The 19,214-nt window shown below is 49.6% G+C and overlaps 5 protein-coding genes across 6 annotated transcripts in view; 2 read left to right on the forward strand and 3 right to left on the reverse strand.

Moving 5' to 3' along the window:
- Positions 1-6: 6 nt before the first annotated feature.
- med27 (mediator complex subunit 27) lies at positions 7-1,690 on the reverse strand. Its single transcript, XM_019885606.1, has 8 exons — positions 1,449-1,690; positions 1,152-1,296; positions 940-1,070; positions 747-840; positions 580-687; positions 454-495; positions 298-375; positions 7-180 (listed from the first exon to the last, which is right to left on the reverse strand). The coding sequence occupies exons 1-8, from the start codon at positions 1,649-1,651 to the stop codon at positions 46-48; spliced, it is 936 nt and encodes a 311-aa protein (XP_019741165.1). The 5' UTR covers positions 1,652-1,690; the 3' UTR covers positions 7-45.
- A 159-nt stretch (positions 1,691-1,849) lies between these two features.
- ntng2a (netrin g2a) lies at positions 1,850-10,273 on the forward strand. Its single transcript, XM_019885640.1, has 11 exons — positions 1,850-2,641; positions 3,052-3,405; positions 3,613-3,871; positions 3,948-4,093; positions 4,224-4,462; positions 4,610-4,782; positions 4,950-4,973; positions 8,416-8,583; positions 9,040-9,183; positions 9,259-9,345; positions 9,562-10,273. The coding sequence occupies exons 2-11, from the start codon at positions 3,199-3,201 to the stop codon at positions 9,696-9,698; spliced, it is 1,584 nt and encodes a 527-aa protein (XP_019741199.1). The 5' UTR covers positions 1,850-2,641; positions 3,052-3,198; the 3' UTR covers positions 9,699-10,273.
- Positions 10,274-10,713: 440 nt separating this feature from the next.
- Positions 10,714-13,270, forward strand: endog (endonuclease G). Of its 2 annotated transcripts, XM_019885642.1 has the most exons (7): positions 10,714-10,926; positions 11,135-11,328; positions 11,401-11,542; positions 11,622-11,731; positions 11,942-12,023; positions 12,135-12,281; positions 12,515-12,615. In XM_019885642.1, exons 1-7 carry the CDS (start codon positions 10,762-10,764, stop codon positions 12,530-12,532), a joined length of 858 nt encoding a protein of 285 aa, XP_019741201.1. In that variant the 5' UTR covers positions 10,714-10,761; the 3' UTR covers positions 12,533-12,615. The 2 variants fall into 2 exon arrangements, with proteins under 2 accessions (XP_019741201.1, XP_019741200.1); XM_019885641.1 differs by lacking the exons at positions 12,135-12,281; positions 12,515-12,615 and adding an exon at positions 12,622-13,270 and having other exon boundaries at positions 10,718-10,926.
- Positions 13,271-13,652: 382 nt separating this feature from the next.
- On the reverse strand, positions 13,653-18,510 carry LOC109525267 (transcription termination factor 1). Its single transcript, XM_019885639.1, has 11 exons — positions 18,202-18,510; positions 16,651-17,658; positions 16,268-16,392; positions 15,996-16,181; positions 15,829-15,904; positions 15,423-15,547; positions 15,037-15,241; positions 14,633-14,719; positions 14,461-14,526; positions 14,310-14,395; positions 13,653-14,231 (listed from the first exon to the last, which is right to left on the reverse strand). The coding sequence occupies exons 2-11, from the start codon at positions 17,616-17,618 to the stop codon at positions 13,924-13,926; spliced, it is 2,232 nt and encodes a 743-aa protein (XP_019741198.1). The 5' UTR covers positions 17,619-17,658; positions 18,202-18,510; the 3' UTR covers positions 13,653-13,923.
- A 577-nt stretch (positions 18,511-19,087) lies between these two features.
- LOC109525150 (regulator of G-protein signaling 3-like) overlaps positions 19,088-19,214 on the reverse strand; it is a 12,574-nt gene continuing 12,447 nt past the window's right edge. Inside the window, exon 28 of the mRNA XM_019885441.1 lies at positions 19,088-19,152. Within this exon, the coding sequence (XP_019741000.1) occupies positions 19,088-19,152 (65 nt within the window). The remainder of the gene's footprint in view (positions 19,153-19,214) is intronic.

A 19,214-nucleotide genomic window follows, 5' to 3' on the forward strand; every position in this document is an offset into this window, starting at 1 on the left:
GTTTCTAAAAAAGCCCCGCCAGGAGTGTGTGTGTGTGTGTTGGGGTCACATGCGGCAGGTGTCGTGGAAGGCCTCCAAGGTCCTAAAGTCCCTCCAGGTTGGAGGAAGTCCGTCCTGCAGGAAGTGACCACATCTCTGACATGGAGACTGGAAGAGCTTGATGTAGCTCCTTAACCAAGTCTGCGGACACACACACACACACACACACACACACAAACACAAACATCAACACACATGCCGACGTCTGAACAAGCATGCACGCGTGTGTACATCCAACTCATGCCATATCTTCCTGACCATGAAGGAGCGCACGACGACGTCGGGCATCTGAGGAAGTTGGTAGTGCAGCAGGGCGGTGGTGGCGTGGTCCGTCACCTAGAAACCACAGCACCAATCAGTAGCTGTGTGATGGGAGATGCCCCACCCTCCACCCCACCCACACTCCTAACTCACCTTCTGGAAGACCTGATGCTGCGACTTGGTCCAGATGTCCAGCTAAGGGGGATAGAAAGCGTCAACGGGTAAACGGGCAAAACACACACACACACACACACACACACAGAAAGTGGTGGGTGTCACCTTGCCGTCGTGGTCGGAAACGTTCTCGTTGAAGCCCCGCACCAACGTTCGGTCGATGAACAGCGAGCGCATCACCATGATGGCCTTCAGCACTTTGCCCAACGTCACCTGACGGGAAGTGACACGTCAGCTCGCAAGGAAGTGCGCTTGTGCACGTGCGTGCGTACCAGCAGGACGGCAGACGTTCCGTTCGGGCGGAAAAGTTCAATGCTCATGTCGGGAAACATTCGGCCGATCCGAGAAATCACGTCGTCCACGTATCTGAAAAAAATAGCGACACAAAAATATTTTTTACAACAATTCTGTCAAACGTTTAGTGCGTTTCTCCAGTTTCACACAATCTACTACCAATCTACTCACTGTGGAGGAAGGACAAGGGTGCTGGGCTGGACTTTGGGCCGTCGCTTAGCCGAGGCGCCCATCTGGTTAGCCGAGCGCTTGAGCGATTGCTGGTTCAGCAAACTTGAGGCCAGGCCGGCGTGGTATTGCAGCTGCCGACAACAAAACGCGCGTTGGGTGAGCTGCCGGGCGCGGCGACCCGTAGCATGTCAGCACATTAGCGGGCCCACCACCTTGTTGGACCACTTGTAGGCCTGCAGCAGCTGCGAGTAGAGCGGCGTCTTGTCCTGGACGGGATCCAGACTCAGGAGGCCACTGTTGTGCAGAGGATGCGACTCGGACGGGCGGCCCACCAGGCCGCTCAGACGCTCCAGCTCGCTGATGCCCGGCAAGAACAAAGAGACAACTGGGATAAAGCTGACTTGAATGCTTCCCAAAACCGTTTATTGTGTTTCTCTGCCAGCGTTTGAGGCGCTTGCTCGTGCAAAGTGTGGCAAGTGGGCAACGGGAAGCGAGTCGGGCGGACTGACTTCAGATCCCTGTTGACCGCCTGCAGGTTCTCCTGGAATGCGGCGAGAAATTGCTTCTCGCGAGCCTCGAGCGTCTCTCGGTTCTTCATGCCGTCCTTCAGCGACTCGAAGACGCGGGTGACGCTGGAGCGCAGCGCCTGGATGCCGCTGATGGCGTGAGAAAACGCCTCCAGGTTGACGCCAACGCTGACCACGTCCGCCATCTTAGCGTCGCCGCCGCCGACGACTGCTGCTGTCGCACTCTGATGACGCCAAAGAAATGTTCACGCGCCGATGCTGCGTTCAATTCCCCCCAACACGAGGAAACGACAATTTCAATCAGTTCTGTACAATACTTGTTTACGAATGTATATTGCTGTACGCAATTTAGTACACACAATACAATTTAGTAGGCTGTGCGATGCAAGAATAATAGCATTCCGAGCAAACGTAACACGAACACAAATAACTAATATGACTACTGTCGAATAGTGAATAGTGGAAATCCATGTTTAATTGACGCCCACTGAAATAAATTGAGGGGGAATTTTTTTAGCAAACACCTAAATAAGGTTTAATAACGATTCTCGATAAAAAATGTTTTTTTTTTTTTAATCATTGGATAATTTGGCTCTGTTGTGGTGTGGTCTGGTAAGTCAAAAAAAGGGCCTGGAAAATTTCAGCCGTGGGCTAATAAAGGAGATTAACCTAAAGAGCTTTTGCGTGTGGGTGCGGGCGGGCATGTGTGAGTGACAAGGTCCATTAAAAAAAGGAAAGAATGAGTGAAGTGCTCCTAATAAAGTGACAAGTCAACTGTTGCTGCTGCTGCTGATATTGATGATGATGATGATAATGATAATGATGATGAAGTCAAAGAAGGCGGGGCTGGGGGGGGCGACAGATCCGAAGAAGACGAAGTCGAAAGAGGATGAGGCAGAAGGAGATTAGGAGAAGAGGAGGAGGAGGAGGCGCAGAAGAAAACGAGAGCTGCAAGCAAGCAAGAAGAAGATACAAGCAAAAGAAAGAAGAAGAGGAAGTAGGAAGCCATCCCAACTTTGTTCTCCATCGGCTCATCTACCCAAAGAGAAAAAGAAAGAAGTGAGATCTTGTGAGTGGATGAATGTAGCGCAACCTAGTGGCAATTTCTCTGACAGGCTCGATGAAAAACTACATCAAAGACGACATATTTGACCCCAACTCAGTTGTTCTACTTGGTGAGTGCAAATGTAGCACCTTACACATTAACCATGTCATTTGCATTTGTACCATACTCCATGTATATTCCAGAATTTACACTTACAACTTATATGTATACTGTACATACATATACACCCCGCCCCCCACCCCCCACACACACACACATTACTTACCAAAAAATGGCATCCTACAACAGTTTGGAACACGGCTGTATCACTCGGTGCAACATTGTGTTGTTGTCACATTGTTTCATGGTTTTTACAGCACGCTACATCATTAATATTGTGTTACATTGTGGCATGTCTTGTTAACATGTTTAACATGGTTTAACACTGTGCTGTATTTGTGTTACGTGTTACTTTATGTTAAATTGTGTTACATGTCCGGCCGGACTGACGCACGTGGCATCCGTCACGGTAAACACCAGGTAACTCGAACCCTACTTAAAGCTTACAACGCTCCAAGGAGTGAGCGCCATGTCGGACAGTGATGCCCGACACCACTGACCACCCCGCGGCCTCAAGAGGACCCCACAACTCTCTGAGGACCTCACGGCTCCCTTGAGGTGCCGCCCATGGATTCCCTCAAGCCCCTCCCACTCCTGCTTCTCTTGGTGACGTCCAGTCGATGTCAATTTGACACCTGTCGCTGGGAGGCAGGGTCCGGATGGAAGGACTCCGCCTGCCAGCCGCCGCCCACTAACATGAAAGAAGCCATGCAGATACGAGTCGATCCGCCAGGAGTCACCTGCGGGAACCCCCCGGAGAGATTCTGCACTCTGGTCAGTGTCCTCAATGTGTCTTCATATTTTCATGTCTTAATCTCTGAATGACTTCATATCTTGATGTTGTCGTAACTTTTCATTTTCTTGTCCTCAAATCTCGTGTTTTCATGCCCTTTGTCTTTTCGACTCCACACCTTCTCGCGCTCACATCTTCACATCCCTGTCCATGCGACTGGATGTGTCTCGGGGTGTGTCACCATTTAGGAGAACCCATACCTGTGCAGCGACGAGTGCGACGCGTCCAGTCCGGATCTGTCCCACCCGCCTCAGTTAATGGGAGACAGGGAAAGGGGCGGGCTCATCACGTATTGGCAGACGGTCACATGGTCAAACTATCCCGAGCCATTGTTGGCCAACATCACGCTGTCCTGGAACAAAAGTCTGGAGGTGGTGGACGACCTGGTGGTCAGCTTCGAATACGGGCGTCCCACCAGCATGGTGCTCGAGAAGTCCATGGACAAAGGTGAGACGGTGTACGTCCCGCGTCGGGCGGTCATGGTACGTCTCGAGTCACACGGTCGTCGTACTTCCTGCAACAGGGCTGACATGGCAGCCGTACCAGTTCTACGCCGACGACTGCATGGAGACGTTCGGCATGCCGCCCAAGCGAGTGTCCGAACTGGCACCCAGCAACGTGACCAGGGTCATCTGCACCGAGCAGTACTCCAGATGGGTGGGCGCCAAGGTGAACTTTGGACAACGACAGTGATGATAAAGTCTTTAGTACTCTTGTAGCTTAGTTTAGATTTGGAGGATTAAATCCACATTGGTCCAGTATGAAGCTGAAATGCTACCATGCTACTACTAACCTCTAGGAGGAGAAGACGGTGGTGTTTGAGGTTGGAGCCCGCTTGCGAGTGTTCGCAGGCCCCAAGCTCCTGAACATGGACGCGTTGTACACGCGCCTGCAGAGCAGCAAAGCTCTGCGAGACTTCTTCACCTTCACCAACCTTCGCCTCAGACTCCTGCGACCGGCCCTCGGCGGCACCTACGTCCAGAGAGACAACCTGCTCAAGTACTTCTACGCCATATCCAACATTGATGTACCTGCCAGGTACACATCTGCTCAGTTGTCATTCGCTTGACATCGCTTGTCCACGCCGACAAAAAAGCGATTGGATTGCATTTACACTTTGTGAATTAGTGCAGCATGTCAAGCATCTATTGAATTACGGAAAGCATGTGTGTGTGTATGTTCCAGGTGTAAATGCAACCTGCACGCGTCTCGTTGCGCGCTGCGCGACGCCACGCTGATGTGCGACTGCGAACACAATACAAGCGGACAAGACTGCCAACGCTGCGGTGCCGCCTTTGATTCCCGTAACTGGATGCCGGGAAGCTTCCTGCCGCTGCCCAGTGGCACCGCCAACGCTTGTATGTCGCACGCAATACACGCGCGCGCGCACACACACACACACACACACACACACACACACACACACACACACACACACACACATACCACGTACATACAGTAGATCATAATTGCTTTCTATTGATTTTATATTAGATTTCTATTGATAGGAACGTTTGCTTTTTAGGTGAAGCAGCAGAAACATTGACTAGTAAGTATTGATCTATCTATCTATCTATTTATCTATCTATCATCCATCCATCCATCTATCCGCGTGTCTTTCTGCATGTGTGTATGTGTGTGCCTTTCATCTGTTCTGTCAATCTCAATCTCACACCAACATGCAGACACCACTTTACTGACCTGATGTTTGAGGTCCTAAAAGTGATTTCAGAAGCACATGTGACATTCTTAAAGGATGTAGCTCATGCATGAGATCCTGAAGGAGGTTGCAGGATATGTGAGAGGTTCTAATGGAGGTTCCAGGTCATGGAAGAAGGAGTTGAGTTTGGTCTTGTTCGAACAGAAACACTTTTATTTGACCAAATTTAGCAACTTCACTCAATCGATTTGATTGTGTTTGAGTGTATTTTGTAGTCTTTTCTTGTGTGTGTGTGTGTGTCTATGTGTGTGTGAGGGTGTGTGCGTGGATAGTTGTAGAAGAGCAAAAAGGACTAAAAAGCCGTAAATGTTCTTCTCTGACAGCGGCCGATGACTCTGACAGAAGTTCTGCTTCAACACGTGGAATCACTGACACTTACTCGACTTCCAGTCTTGACTCTTCCACTCGTATTTCTAATTTTGTGACTTTTGAGACTCGGACTGATATCGGTAGTACTTGGACTAGTTCAACTCCTGCAACAATCACTGCTTTGGATACGACTGATACTTTCTCGACTTCTACGACAGATCCTTCTACTTCTACTTTTACTCCTTGGAGTTTTGACACTTCTATTGACAGTCGTAGTTTGTGGATTACTTCCACTCTTACAAGTATGACAGCACTCGAAAGAACTGACGCTTTGTCTCCTACAACTGCTGACTCGCCTTTGAGCTCCTCTTGGACTGCAGGCGGTTCTGCCGTTGACATTTCTGGCTCTTACCGCTTTATTACTGACAGCTCAGCAACTGACGACTCGATGACTGACAGCTTTATGGTTTCCAGTTCTACAACAGACTGTTCTACAACTGCTGCTCTGACTTTTGCAACAGAGGACAAAAATGTGAAGTCTTCTTCGACTGTTCCGGACTCTGCGAGTCCAAAGGGGAAAAGTGGTGATTCGGCATCAGCGGGGGTTGAACGTACTTCCCAGGTGGTTCCTCCTCTGAACACCTCAGGTGTCGGTCCGTCATTAGATGTTAGCGGTCCAACGGTACCAAGTGTCACCAGGGCGACCTCAAACATCAACACTGACTCTCAGGTGTTTATTTCTGACCCAGTGACTCCGCCCCCTGACAAGACAGACTTTGTCCCCTTGTGGTCATCCACCAGCAGCTTCTCAACTCCAAGCTCAAGTTCCTGGATGTCAGAAGTAATTCCCCCCAATGGCACGTTGCTCTCTGGAGATAACCCACCTCCTCAGACTTCATCTGCTGGTGGAGATCCTGCATTAAAATCGAGAATGTCTAATGGCTCTCCTCCCGATGACCTGCTCCCTATTCAAGCTTCTGATGGACTTCTCCCTGGTGTTGCTCCTGAAAATGTACCCCCCGCTCCCAATGGACTTCTTCCCGCCAGACCTTCTGATCTACCCTCCTCTGATGTACCTCCTCTGGAGAAAAGGCTACTTGAGATACCAAGCCCTGATGCAACCTCTCTTGATGTCCCACCAGAAACAGAGTCCATCAAGATAAATAATCCACCTGATGATGTATCGCCATCCGAGCGACCGCTTGTGAAGCAATCTCCTCGTGAAGATGGAACTCCCCTTGAACGAGGAAGTCTGGATCAAATTGCACCGTCTGACAGGTTACCTCCAGACACACCTTTCCCTAGGGAAGCTCCTGTGGATGGAGCACCAACCGATGGAGCACAGCCCTTTCCCCCAAATTCAGTTCCTGGTGCAACTTCTGATGCATTTCCTCCTGACAGCCCCACTCCTAAATTACCTCCTCCTGTGGGTGAACCTTCTTCTGAAGTACTTCCTCCTGGTGCTCCTCCTTCACAAGCTGGAGAAGTCGCACAGGACAAACAGTCAACTGCATCAGATTGGTCAGAGCCTATTGGGAACTTGGCCCCAGTGGACTTCACCTTCCCCTTTCCAGAAGATCAGGATTCCACTGCACAAGTAACAGAAGATTCCAGTCTGGATTCTGTTGATCCAGATCCCACTGGACCCGAAACCCCTCCTGGAACAGAAGACTTGAGTCCAGATTCTGGATTGGATTCAGTAGATCAAGAATCCACTGTACCTGGAACTCCCCCTGGAACAGAAGATTCAAGTCCAGATTCTGGATTGGATTCAGTAGATCAATTATCCAGTGGACCTGGAATTGAAGATTTTAATCCCAATTCAGGATTGGATTTAATTGACCAGGATTCCACTGGACCTGGAACGCCACCTGGAACAGTAGATTACAATACAGACTCTGGATTGAATTTTGTTGATCAGGATTCGACTGGTCCTGTAACACCTCTTGAAACAAAAAGTTTCAATCCGGACTCTGGGTCAGACGCAGGTGAGGGTCGTTCGGATTCCTCATCAGGCCAGACGGGAGATGAAAGCCCTCAGGAACCTGAAGCGGAATCTTCTGATTCTAGCCCCAAAATTCCTGAGCAGGAGTCAAGACCCGATTTTCCTGACGGAGTTGACAAACCAAGAGAGGATGCTTCTTTGGTGACCAAGAAGGAAGAACAAGAGTCAGACAAATGGAGGAAAGAGGAGAAAACCACTGAAAAAGGTGACAGACAGTTAGCTAGCTAGCTTTGATAGATAGATAGAATGGCTTTGAATTGAATTTGTGGTAATGTGAAAGAAGCAGCTGAACAGTTTCTTTGATTGACAGTTGTGGAGCCTGAAGAGGAAGGTTTGAAGGAACAAGAAAAGAAAGAGAACAGAGACAAGAAAGAAGAGAATGCAAAGAAAGTGTTTGAAGAGAAGAAAGAAGAAAAGGAGACGAAAGAGGAGGGAAAAGAGTTGAAAGAAAAGAAAGAAGAGAAAGAGGAAAAAGGCTATGAGAAAAAAGGTAACAAAGGAGCATCATGCCAGTTTTAACATTAGCATTAGCAACCAGAATATTCCTGACGCAATGCCACAGATGCACATATTTCGTTCTTTCTTTCTTTCTTTCTTTTTGCCCGTGAAGTGACTCAGAAGATTTTGATTCCCGGCAGTGGGACGGGCAGCCAACTTTCCAAAATTGCCTATGTCACCTTCCAGGGTAAGATAGCCCCAATGCTGCTCGTCGCGCCATAAAATTAACCTCGAGCTCCTGCCCTTCCACCATTAGACCCTTCTCCAGTGGCTCTGACTCCTCCCACATTTAATCAACCTCTCATTGGTCAGGATCACGAGTTCATTGAACATGATGATATGGTTGTCACCCTGTGATTGTCACGTGATCTGTCAACGTTAATCAACTGCTAGCATGTACACATTCACCACACGCATGCTAGCATACGCTTCTGTTCTGTGTGTGTGTGTGTGCATCAGAGTGCGAGTGTAGTGGCCACTCGAACCGCTGCAGCTTCATGGACTTCCTGAACGTGGTGACGTGCGTCAGCTGCAAACACAACACCAGAGGTCACCGCTGCCAACACTGTCGTCTCGGTTACTATCGGAACGACAACCTGCCACTCGATCACCAGGACATTTGTGTGGGTCAGTCAGTGCCCACTCGCATCCCACCCCCCCCACACACACACAATAGAAAAATAACACATGCAAAGGGGACAAAATTAGTCCCATTATGCGTGTAGCAGCCAGGCTCCAGACTTGAAAAGATTACCAAGTGGAGTCCAGGTGCACCATGTTGCAATCTTCCCCACTCACCACGCCACCTAGAGGACGTTGTGGATATGCAAATGGCCAAAACTGAACAAGCCACGGAAATAGGTTGAGGGTGGCGACTTGTTTTCTTTACCTACACACAGAACTCTGTATGTGCTTAGGATAAATTATTCCAGAAACTATACCTATTTTAGGACGGGTGGAGATAATAATAAAAAAATGAGGGGAGCAAAAAAAAAAAAAACTACAACAAAAAAACAGGAAACACAAAACAGGACTTACAGAGAGATCCTGACAGTGTTGTTGTCGAATTTGTGCATGTGTCAGAGTGCGATTGCGATGTGGCGGGCAGCCGGTCTCGACAATGCGCCACCTCGGGGGCCTGTCAGTGCCGGGAGGGCACCACCGGGAGGCGTTGTGACCAATGCCTGCCAGGATACACGTGGAGAGAGGGCAGTAGCGGCTGCAAAGGTATGTGTTGCGCGGGGGTGGAGGGCCCGATGATTGACGATTGATGGATGAGTAACCAGCATCACTGTCATCCAGCCAAGGTGTGCGACGAAGCTACGCCTTGTCAGAATGGCGGCACGTGTGTGGACTTCCTGCGCTGTGAGTGTCCTGACAAGTTCTCAGGTATGCGCACCGTGATGATGTCACACATCAGGCGAGGCACACCGATGGTGATGTCACACGACTTGTCAGGCTGCTTTTTTCTGGTTTGAATTGAGGCAGGGACGAGACTGTTGTGATCATTGGCACTCCGCTCAGCACATCAAATGTCGTGTGTGTGTGTGTGTGTGTGTGTGTGTGTGTGTGTGTGTGTGTGTGTGTGTGTGTGCGCGCACGCAGGCATGTACTGCGAGCAGCGTGTCTGTCTCAAGAAGAGCGGTTGCCTTGACAACGACACAAGCGCTGCCTCGCCAATGATGACCTCACGACTCTGCCTCCCACTCATCTTCAGCTTGATTGCCACTGCCGCCTTCTGACGCGCAACAGGAACTCAGATCGGAGAAACACTTGGTGATGTCATCATCTGGGCGACGCTAAAAAAAAAACGGAGCCTCTGGGCAGGACCGTTGCTGACTTTGTGCCTGAGTTCAACATCCTCAAAGAAATGTGACAATAAACGTGTCATGGAATACAGTTATAACCTCACCATACGTCCTAGTGACCTGACTTTTCGGGATACGATGTTTAACTTTGACTTGAGAGCAAAATTTGAGATACGAGCGATATTTGGTAACAGCGCAGCAAGCAGCAAAAACTGAAGAATTGTTCACAAAAGAAGCCTAGTGTGCTTTCTTCTGTCTAATGCCACTGCAAGTGAGTTTACTTGTAACAAAGGGAATTACACTGCGTATTTCAAACAAGCATGGAACTCTGCCGTCTGTAAGTCCACTAGCTTAATGCTAACACACAATGGGTAGACGGCAGACAAAACTACAATCGACGTTGTGGTATATTAACAACCCTTGAAGCGGCACACAATTGTTGCATTGATACATTTAGGCAGCCAACACAGTAGAATGATACTCGCAGGCATATATTCTTTGTCCTCCATGAAAAAAAGACTAATCGAGCCCTGGTCCACACACACACGAAGGATTTTTACATGGTTCAAACATGGCTCACCTGTGACGGTGCCCTACACACAGACACACAAAATGAAATTCTCCAATGTGAACACATTGGCATTGTAGACGTGACTTTGAAACTCTTCTGGCTTCTGTCGCCTTCAATCTGTTTTGTCATAGCATGAGTACTCTCTCACTGATACTGTACATGTTAATAAAAGTAGATAAAAAAAGTAGAACGTAACACAAGTGATTATTACATGAAAAAAGATTTTAGTTCTTCTTCTTAACTAGACCATTTAATTCTTAGGCATCACGTCAAGCCAAGTTGATTACTGTCCACTACCTCAAAATGAAGAAAAAGTTGGAAATCCTTACATCGTCCCCAAAACTTAATGCTGGAATCTATTGCGTCATCACCAGCGGACGTTCCACTTCTACCAGCCGCACGTGACGTAATCAGAACGCGACCGGCATGATGCGCAAGTGGCGGACCTTGGCGACCTTGTCGGTTGGAGCGGCCGTCGGCGCCTCGGCCAGCCGTCAATGGAGTCTTACGGGGAAGGAGGAGGAGGCCGCTCCGCTGGCCCGGGTGCCGCTGGTTCCGGTACCGAGCGTCCACGCCTCCACCGAATTGACGGTGCGTGCCCGTGTTGACGTCACTAAAGCCACTCGTCTCTAATCGTGCAAACGTGAACGATTTCTGCAGACTGACTCACCTGAAAATTCTCATGTTAGATATATATTATTATGACTTACCGATTTGAAATATGGACGAATTTGTCAGTATGTTTTTCGTCTCCCTTCTTCAGAACGAAAACAAAAATGCAGTGTCTCAATTGTTGTAGTTGAGCAGGCCTTCGGGGGGCGCTGTAATGAAATACGGCTTCCCCTCGCTATCCAACGTTCGCACGAAAGAATCGTATGTGAGCTCGTACGACCCGCGAACCAGGACGCCCGCGTGGGTCATCGAGAGGCTCGCGGGCGACACGCTCGGCGGGACGGCCGACAGGAAGTGCTGCGACTTCAAGGAGGACGACAGGTCGGCCTCGTGAGCCTGCGTCCCTGTGATATGTGCACAATTAAGCATCATCATGTGTGCGTGTCTCCGCAGCGTTCACGTCTTCCACCGAGCCACCAATGCCGACTACAAAGGCAGCGGCCTTGACAGAGGTCACATGGCGGCGGCGGCCAATCACAAGTGGAGCCAGAAGGCCATGGACGACACCTTCTACCTGACCAACGTTGCCCCTCAGGTACGCATGCGCTGTGCTTACTTCTACCACATTGTCCACACACACATAATTGCGTGTGTGTGTGTTTGTGTGCGCACAGAACCCCCACTTGAACCAGAACGCGTGGAACAATCTGGAGAAGTTATGTCGCTCGCTCACTAAATGCTACGCCAACGTCTACGTGTGCACAGGTCCACTCTACCTGCCCAGGTGAGTGGTGCTACGGCGCTGTTGGAAAATGGAGATGTTTGACATCTTCACTTGAGGAGGCAGTCGATCTGTCGTGATGTCATCTTCCTTTGTACATTATTTTTGTCTCATCCATTGTTCTCGCTCTCTCTGTCTTCACATGATATGACGGGAAGATCGTATAAGCCAAGGGCAAGCAAATTCAAGGTGGCACTCTAACCTGTTTTTCAGGCAGGAAGCGGACGGCAAACTTTACGTGCGCTACCAAGTTGTGGGCCGGAACCACGTGGCCGTGCCAACGCACTTTTTCAAGGTCAGCTTGCGTCCTCACCGATGCCATCTTGAAAGTGTGAAGTGTGTCGTGTAGCGAATAGAATGCAAAGAATTGGACAGTTTTTACACCTTGATTTGATTCAATGGACAGGTTTCCGCCCCTTCTGGTGTGTGTGTGCCTCGACCACTGGGGGGCAGTAGAACACAAATCAACATGATAATGCTCACTTTTGTGAGCGTTATTTTATGTTATCTCGGGTTAGTACTGCGTTTGTCATCATGCATTTACATCCGACTCCCGAGATAGGGTTACGGATTTTTTCCTATTCTGGTAGCGTCCTAAAAATCACTTTTGTAGTGATGTCTGATTCCCGAACCACTCGATTGAGCCACATTTTTCACGCTGGGGGATTTTCAGGGTGTTTGAAGTGTGCATGCCATGTTTTTCTCGATCGTTCCACAAAGATAGCAGCCACTGCTTACGCTGCTAACATTACAAGCTAATAATATTCAGGACGTTTGTCGCTTTGTCAAGGCTTGTTGATATGACACGCACACTCAATATGGCGGACGCATCGACACCTTTCATTTTGTGTGTTGCCGATGTGATGCGTGTCGCCTTCCTTTTGCGGGCACAGGTGTTGATCCTGGAGCGCCGTGGCGGTCAGCAGGGCGTGGAACTGCGCTCGTACGTACTTCCCAACGAGCCCGTGGACGAGAAAATTCCTCTGGAACGTTTCCTGGTTCCCATAGAAACCATCGAGAGGGCGTCGGGCCTCCTTTTTGTCCCCAACATCGTCAGGGCGAGCGGCGGCGCCGTCAGCGCCATCGCCAACAAATAGAAGTCAAAGGAGGAAGTGCTTCCAAGCTGGCGAGCGATTGATGAGTGGACGCCGTCGGCTGTCCTTCGGTCAGCGGAAGGAAAAGTGGCGCATTTGTCGACACGACTGACAGCAAAAATAAAACCAGCAAGCATTCATCCAAAGCAAAACTTGTACGCCGTGGCTGGCCTTAATTCTCTTGATGGATGTCGAAGCCGAGAGGCGGGTGCCTACGGGGCTTCCTGTGTCAAGTGAGCATGTCGTTAGCATTTTGTGAGCATGTTCTCCATACCTTGTCTTTTTCCTTTCACGTCCCAAAACGTGGTAGCTTGATTGACGACCCACAGGTGGGAATGAGTGGAAATATGCATTCAGTGGTGACTCAAAACACAAAACTAAAATTTTACTCTCTATGAAAGATAACCCTTCCATTTTTTTTCCTCAATCTGCCAGCCATTTCAATCTGGGCTGCTTTTTTTGGTTGTCTCCTACTAAGGGAGATGACTTTATTTGCACATAGCGCCAACTATTGGGCAGGAGGGACCGAGCAGCGATAAGCGTCGCTGATTTGAAAATGCTGGCAGGTTGCAAAACGTGCTGCGCTGATGCCAACGACAAGTCCATCATCTGGGCTCCCACCATGGGGCTGCGGTGCCACCTCGGCCCCCTTCTCTGGCTCCGCCCCTGCGCCCTATTGTACATGCGTGCTAGGATTTTTTTTTTTTTTCCCCCTCACATCTTATACTGCATGAGAATTTGTGTTTGCGTAGCGACGCACTCACATCGTCGAAAATTCAAGGCGGTTTTCAGATTCCAATGTTGATTCTCGGATTTTGCTCCAGCCAGAGCGCATCGCCTTTATTTTAGCCAGTCCCAACTCTCGCTCAAGCTGCACTGAGCGAATGAGAACAAGCTGTATGAACTACAGATGGCTGCGTATCAGATGCATTTCCTGAATCCGGTGAGGAAAGCGAAGGGAGCTCTCACACTGGGGACACTTAAAACAGTTCATGGAACTGAGACAGATTAAAAAAAAAGTCAGTATGATGTCACTTGCTCAGGGTGAGTGGTTGGTGCACATTCAAACAAGCGTTGCAACTGGCGGTGTTTCAACTGAGTTCACGTGTCTGACGTCAGAGGTTCCGATTGGCCGTTAGGCTGAGCGTCGTCGCCCGTGGTTTGGGTGACTTCCTCGAAAGGAATCGGCGCACATTCGAGCCAGCGGTCCGATCGGCGTTTGCTTCGCTGAGTGTTATCCACTTCCACAAAGTCGCCGTCTTCTCCGGACGTGAAGATGTCGAAGAGAGCGTACGAGTCGTTTGGGGGTAGTTGCTCCTCTGCCTCGTCCTCCTCCACGTATTGGCTGTAGCGACACAGCTGGTCTTGGAGCCGGGGCGCCACGCGGTCCTGCAGGAAGTCGATGATCTCTGTGGGGGGCGGCGGCGAGAGGATCGGGATCGCGCAAAGAGGCCAGGAAGTGCCGACGGGTCGCTACGATAACCCACCTCCGTAGGAAAGCTGAGACCAGCCGGGAACGTAGCAGACTTTGAGGCTTCGGAAAAGCTTCTGGACACAAACCGGAGTCACGCCGCTGAAAGAGCGACACGGCCGCATCAGAATCTTCCGCCGCCGTTGCAACGAGAATGTTGAACTCACCCCACGATCTCAGAAACCTCCTCCCAATCGATGTCCCGGGCGTCCTCAATATTCAAAGCGTACAACCTGCAATCAAACGAGCGCAGCGTCCAACCTTGGTGTTAGCCGATTCCGCCGCGACAAGCGCTACACGCCACGTGTGAACACCCCAAACGCGGCATCTTGATCTTACGTGCTGATCAGCTGGATTTTGATCCTCAGTCCTTTAGGACTTTTCCTGTGGGTTTTCTCAGCCAGTCGGTACCTCAGGACACTGAACCTGAAACACAACGAGCAAGGTGACTTAAAAAAACATTTTTTTTGGGTGGCGCTCATCAAAATGGATTTCCCACTTCCGGGAAAACCTGAAAGAAATATTTGAAGACAAAGTTACGCCCGCATGCGCTCGGCTTCACTCCGTCGCCTTCCGCTAACCTGGAGTCACTTCTTGTGTATTCCCACGAAATCAACCGATGTCATTCATCATTCAAGGTACAAAAGCGGGCGAGAAACGATGATACAATATTCAATGCGAAATGTGATTTTTTTTTTTTTTTTTTCTTTCTAGGTGGAGATGAGCGGAAGGGCGTCACTGACCACTTCAGGCGACACTGATTCCAGTTTCGGGTGCGCACGTACTGGCTGATCTCCATCCAGGGCAAACGTTGGCAGAGCTGCCGCAGCGTCAACTGGCCGTCCTTGGAATCGGCCGAGCTTGGTCGAGCCATGACCTCCAGGTGAGCCTTGACAGCCTCCTTCAGCCTGGCCTCCTCCTCCGACGTCCAAGTGCCTCGACCCGACGCTGAGCAGCGAGCGGGACGACAAAACATCGCACCGTCAACAAAGGGGCTTTGCACATCTAATTCACGAGAACAGCCACCCCAAGCCGAGCGATACCGACGACTTTTGACGCGGCGCCGCCGGCGCCAAGCACGACAACAGAAGGTGAGAGGAACGAGCACGCGGACAAAAACGTTACCCACACGTTTGGGCGAAGCGTTTCTGCAAGGCGAACTTGCTGCGGCCCATCTTCTTGGCGATGATGCTCCAATCGTTGCCGTGGATCTTCTGTAACTTGATCAGATGCTGGAGCTCCTCCTCGGAGAACCTCAAAACAGGACACGACCACGTCAAAAGTGCAAACGCGGCGGCAGCGTCGTCGTCTACTTGACGCCTTGACATACGAGTGAGCCGAGAATTGTCACCGACATTCTTGTTGGGTTTCATTGTGAGGTTGGAACGGATCACTGGCACTGTAATTCATTTCAATGGGGAAAGGTGATCTGAGATGTGAATGTTTGGCGCTCGGAGTGGGGTCGCGGGACAAATGCAACTCTTATCTCAAGGCGCCACCGTCTCCAGAGAACAAACGTGGAAAACGGCTCTCACTTTCCCATGTGGTTCGTGGTGTCGAGCTTCAAAGCACGCGTCAAAACCTGCCTGCACGGCCTGGGGATTCCCTCGGCTGCGTGACGGGACGACACGGGACGAATCAGCGCGCGCCACCAATCATTGAACATGCGTGCAAGCGGACAGTGTGTGCGTGCGCGTCCCACCGATGGCCTCGATGAAGCTATGTTGCTTTTTCAGCTTCCTGATTTCTGCCTCCAGGTCCTTGTAGCGGTGCGGGAAGAGAAGCTGTTCGGTGGAGGCGATGCCCGTCACGGATAGGAGGTGCGCCATGTTGTCTCGGATTCGCTGGTTCTCCTCCCGAGTGAAGCGCCCCCAACGGATTTGCAGGCCTGCGTAGATGATTTGTCAGGACTCGGTGTGGGTAGACACTTCAGGGGGGGGAATAATAGGAGCTCTTTTCAAGCGGGAGCGCCACCTTGCTCCTTGAAGATTTGGAAGCGGTGCAGGTCGTGATGCAGCAACTTCCTGATCTCCCTCAAGGGCCTCGTCCTCACGTTAGGGACAAACTCTTCCAACTGCGCCACCAAAACTGGGGAAAGCCTGAATCACGTACACACGGAAACCATGTTAGCAGAGAAAAGCAGGGGCGGCGAACGTCATGGCAGGCGTCTTTCCAATTCCTGCTCGGACTTAGTTGCATACAAGTCACAAAAAGTGTTGTCAAGAACGCGGCGGAATGGCTCGCATTCGCCAAGGATTGACACGCCGGACAAACGGAGGTGCGATTTCAATGTGCGATGTGTTAGGCGGCATTCAGACCCGCCGTGTCAACTTAGTCGATCAGCGGCGACAACTCACACGTCATCGTCGTCACCGATGACGGTTGCGTCCGTTTCCAGGGAGACGGGGCCGTCCCTCGCCTCGGACCCATTGATTTCTTCGGTCGCCGCGGCAACCTCCTCTTCCTCCATTCTCATCATTTCCTCCGTCTCTTGCACGCCGGGCAGAAGGATGCCACCTTCTTCTTCCACTGTTCTTTGCTTCGTCTGGGTGTGCGCATCGGCGGGAAAGATGCTTTCTTCATCTTCGTCGTCTCGTTTCTTCTTCTTCTTCTTGTGCTTGTTGGCGGCCGAGTCAACGGGAAGCATGTTTTCCTCTTGTCTTTTTTCCTTCTTCTTCTTCTTCTTCTTCTCTTTCTGCACGTCAGCAAGAAGAACACCGTCGTCATCTTCTGCTTCTTCTATTTTCTTGCTCTTCTTCGTTTTGCAGGCGAGCTCATCAGCAGTAGAGACGCTGTCGTCGATGTCGTCTTTTTCCTCTTGCCTTTTCCTCTTCTTCCGGCTGCTCTTGTCAGCAGGAAAAACACTGTGGGCTTCTTCCAGGTTCTTCTTCTCCTTTTGGGTGTAGGCACTGGCAGGAAGAAGGACGTTATCATCCTCTACTTTGTCTTGCGTTTTCTTTTTCTTCGTCTCCTGGTCAGTGAGGCCCACAGCCGGAACAACTCGGTTTTCTTCGTCTCGGATTTTCTTCTTCTGTTTGCGCGTAGACCCATCGGCAGGAATCATGTTGATTTCATCTCTTTCTTCTCTCTCCTTCTTTTCATGCATGTGCTTGTCTTCTTCTTCTTCTTCTTCTCTTTTCTTCTTCTGTTTGAGAGCTTGCCCATCAGTGAGAAGAAGGCTGTGGTCGTCTTCTAAACGTTTCTTCTTTTTTTTCTTCTTCATGTTGGGTGTTGAGATATCGACAGGACTGGGAACTGCTGAGCGTCTCTCTTTGTCTGCCGGGGGAAAAGGCGACAGGCCACATAATGGCAATGCTGCCTCCATTGATCAGCAAAACTAGAAGAGAGGTTCTGTGGTGGTCTTCCTGCGTAGGAAATGAAGTTCACTCGTGAGTTCAAGTCATGTGCTCCGTGCATTTATGTCAAGTAGAAATGGGACGTTTAAAACTGAGGTAACGGCAGCGAAACCAATTAAATGTTTAATCGTCTCATCGTATTGTTACTTGTACACAACAAATTGATGGGTTGCTAATTTTGAAATTAGTCAACTATAATAGTTTGCTTAATTCTTATTCAAGTGAGTGTAAGGAAGGTAACAAATCGTTGCAAAATCTCAACGTTATTTATTACACATTATACTATCACACAACTTGACATTTCGGTACAGATTTTAGCAATGATCATGAAATTGGACTCAGATGACTTGCTTTCACATGATTTACTTTATAAGGCTTTGAATATTTTCAAAATCAATAAATATGGCAAAGCCCCCAAAAGCTTCACAAGGCAAGAAAAAAACGGAGCAGATAATGAAACCAGACCCCCCCCCCTTGGTAAAATAACCCGGTATTTTGAATTAAGATTGACAAAAGGGGCAAATGATGCCTATATGAAATGCGGCGGGCTACCTGAAGTTGAGTCGACTGCCAAGAGGACGAATTCGATTTGCGGACGAGCACACTCCGCGTCAAACTGTTTTGCTCTTAAGTTGCGGCAACGCTGAAAAAGTTCAAGTTTGACGATGCTTGGAAAGAAAACCTTCCAGCGTGTAGTGCGCGCAAAAAGAGAACGGGTTACCTTACCTCGCGACTCTTTCCTGTTTCCGGGTCACGTCGTCGACTGCTTCCTGTTTGCAGAAGCCGCATGCGTCATGCGTGTTACCAAGTTTTAAGACCGGACGTCAACTCAGCCGCCATATTAGTCAGGGCAAGGCTACGCTTTGGACCGACGGGGAGACAGATAGACAGCCAGAAAGATAGGTAGCTCGATAGCTAGCTCGCTACAAAGCCAGCTAGATAGATAGACAGTTTAATATCCTGGAAAGTTTGCTAAAGTCTGTGCCAGAAACAAAATAATATAAATCGTAAAAGTATAAATATAGCCCAATTGCCACTTCAATGGCCAAACAACTAGTGAAGGTATTATAATGGTAGTAATTATATGTAATGGCATATTGATGAGTTAAATCCATCAGCATGTAGCTTTCAAATGTGAAACACGAAAAAGCTTGAATTCAAATTTGTACTTAAGGCAATCCTCATCCCCAGCCCCCGCCCCGACTCCAAACTACCCTATAAGGACACATTCCTGCAATGACTCGTTCACCGGCCGTATCTCCTCAGGATTGACATGCAAAATAAAGCATACACTCTCACAAACAAACATGCACATATGCACACACACACAAACACACACAAACACACACACACGCGCACGCACACTTATTTAAAGGTTAATGCATTTGTCTGTTAGTGTGTGTGGGCACATGTTTATCAGCTTTAAGGTCTTCAAGGGTCACACATTATCTCGGTAGAGTGTTTCCATTCCATCTTTGGTCATCGCGGTTGGCCAGACACAGCCTATAAGAACATTGCACATCCCTTGTCCGCCACTCGCCCGCCACTTGCCAACATGGTCCCCA

This window comes from Hippocampus comes, unplaced genomic scaffold (genome assembly GCF_001891065.2).
Source record: "Hippocampus comes isolate QL1 unplaced genomic scaffold, H_comes_QL1_v1.1 scaffold78, whole genome shotgun sequence".
NCBI classification, from domain to species: domain Eukaryota; kingdom Metazoa; phylum Chordata; class Actinopteri; order Syngnathiformes; family Syngnathidae; genus Hippocampus; species Hippocampus comes.

What these genes read in the sequence shown, in the direction of transcription:
- med27 (XM_019885606.1), bottom strand. Translation starts at nt 1,651, where the DNA reads ATGGCGGACGTGGTCAGCGTTGGCGTCAACCTGGAGGCGTTTTCTCAC. An exon ending in AGCATCAGGTCTTCCAGAAG is followed by an intron (nt 376 to 453) that starts GTGAGTTAGGAG and finishes TGTGGTTTCTAG; the next exon opens with GTGACGGACCACGCCACCAC. An exon ending in TCGTCGTGCGCTCCTTCATG is followed by an intron (nt 181 to 297) that starts GTCAGGAAGATA and finishes GTGTGTCCGCAG; the next exon opens with ACTTGGTTAAGGAGCTACAT.
- ntng2a (XM_019885640.1), top strand. Translation starts at nt 3,199, where the DNA reads ATGGATTCCCTCAAGCCCCTCCCACTCCTGCTTCTCTTGGTGACGTCC. An exon ending in CGGAGAGATTCTGCACTCTG is followed by an intron (nt 3,406 to 3,612) that starts GTCAGTGTCCTC and finishes GTCACCATTTAG; the next exon opens with GAGAACCCATACCTGTGCAG. An exon ending in GTGTCCTGACAAGTTCTCAG is followed by an intron (nt 9,346 to 9,561) that starts GTATGCGCACCG and finishes GCGCGCACGCAG; the next exon opens with GCATGTACTGCGAGCAGCGT.
- endog (XM_019885641.1), top strand. Translation starts at nt 10,762, where the DNA reads ATGATGCGCAAGTGGCGGACCTTGGCGACCTTGTCGGTTGGAGCGGCC. An exon ending in ACGCCTCCACCGAATTGACG is followed by an intron (nt 10,927 to 11,134) that starts GTGCGTGCCCGT and finishes CAATTGTTGTAG; the next exon opens with TTGAGCAGGCCTTCGGGGGG. An exon ending in GGTCCACTCTACCTGCCCAG is followed by an intron (nt 11,732 to 11,941) that starts GTGAGTGGTGCT and finishes CCTGTTTTTCAG; the next exon opens with GCAGGAAGCGGACGGCAAAC.
- LOC109525267 (XM_019885639.1), bottom strand. Translation starts at nt 17,618, where the DNA reads ATGGAGGCAGCATTGCCATTATGTGGCCTGTCGCCTTTTCCCCCGGCA. An exon ending in AAAATCCAGCTGATCAGCAC is followed by an intron (nt 14,527 to 14,632) that starts GTAAGATCAAGA and finishes GTTTGATTGCAG; the next exon opens with GTTGTACGCTTTGAATATTG. An exon ending in GAGGTTTCTGAGATCGTGGG is followed by an intron (nt 14,396 to 14,460) that starts GTGAGTTCAACA and finishes TCGCTCTTTCAG; the next exon opens with CGGCGTGACTCCGGTTTGTG.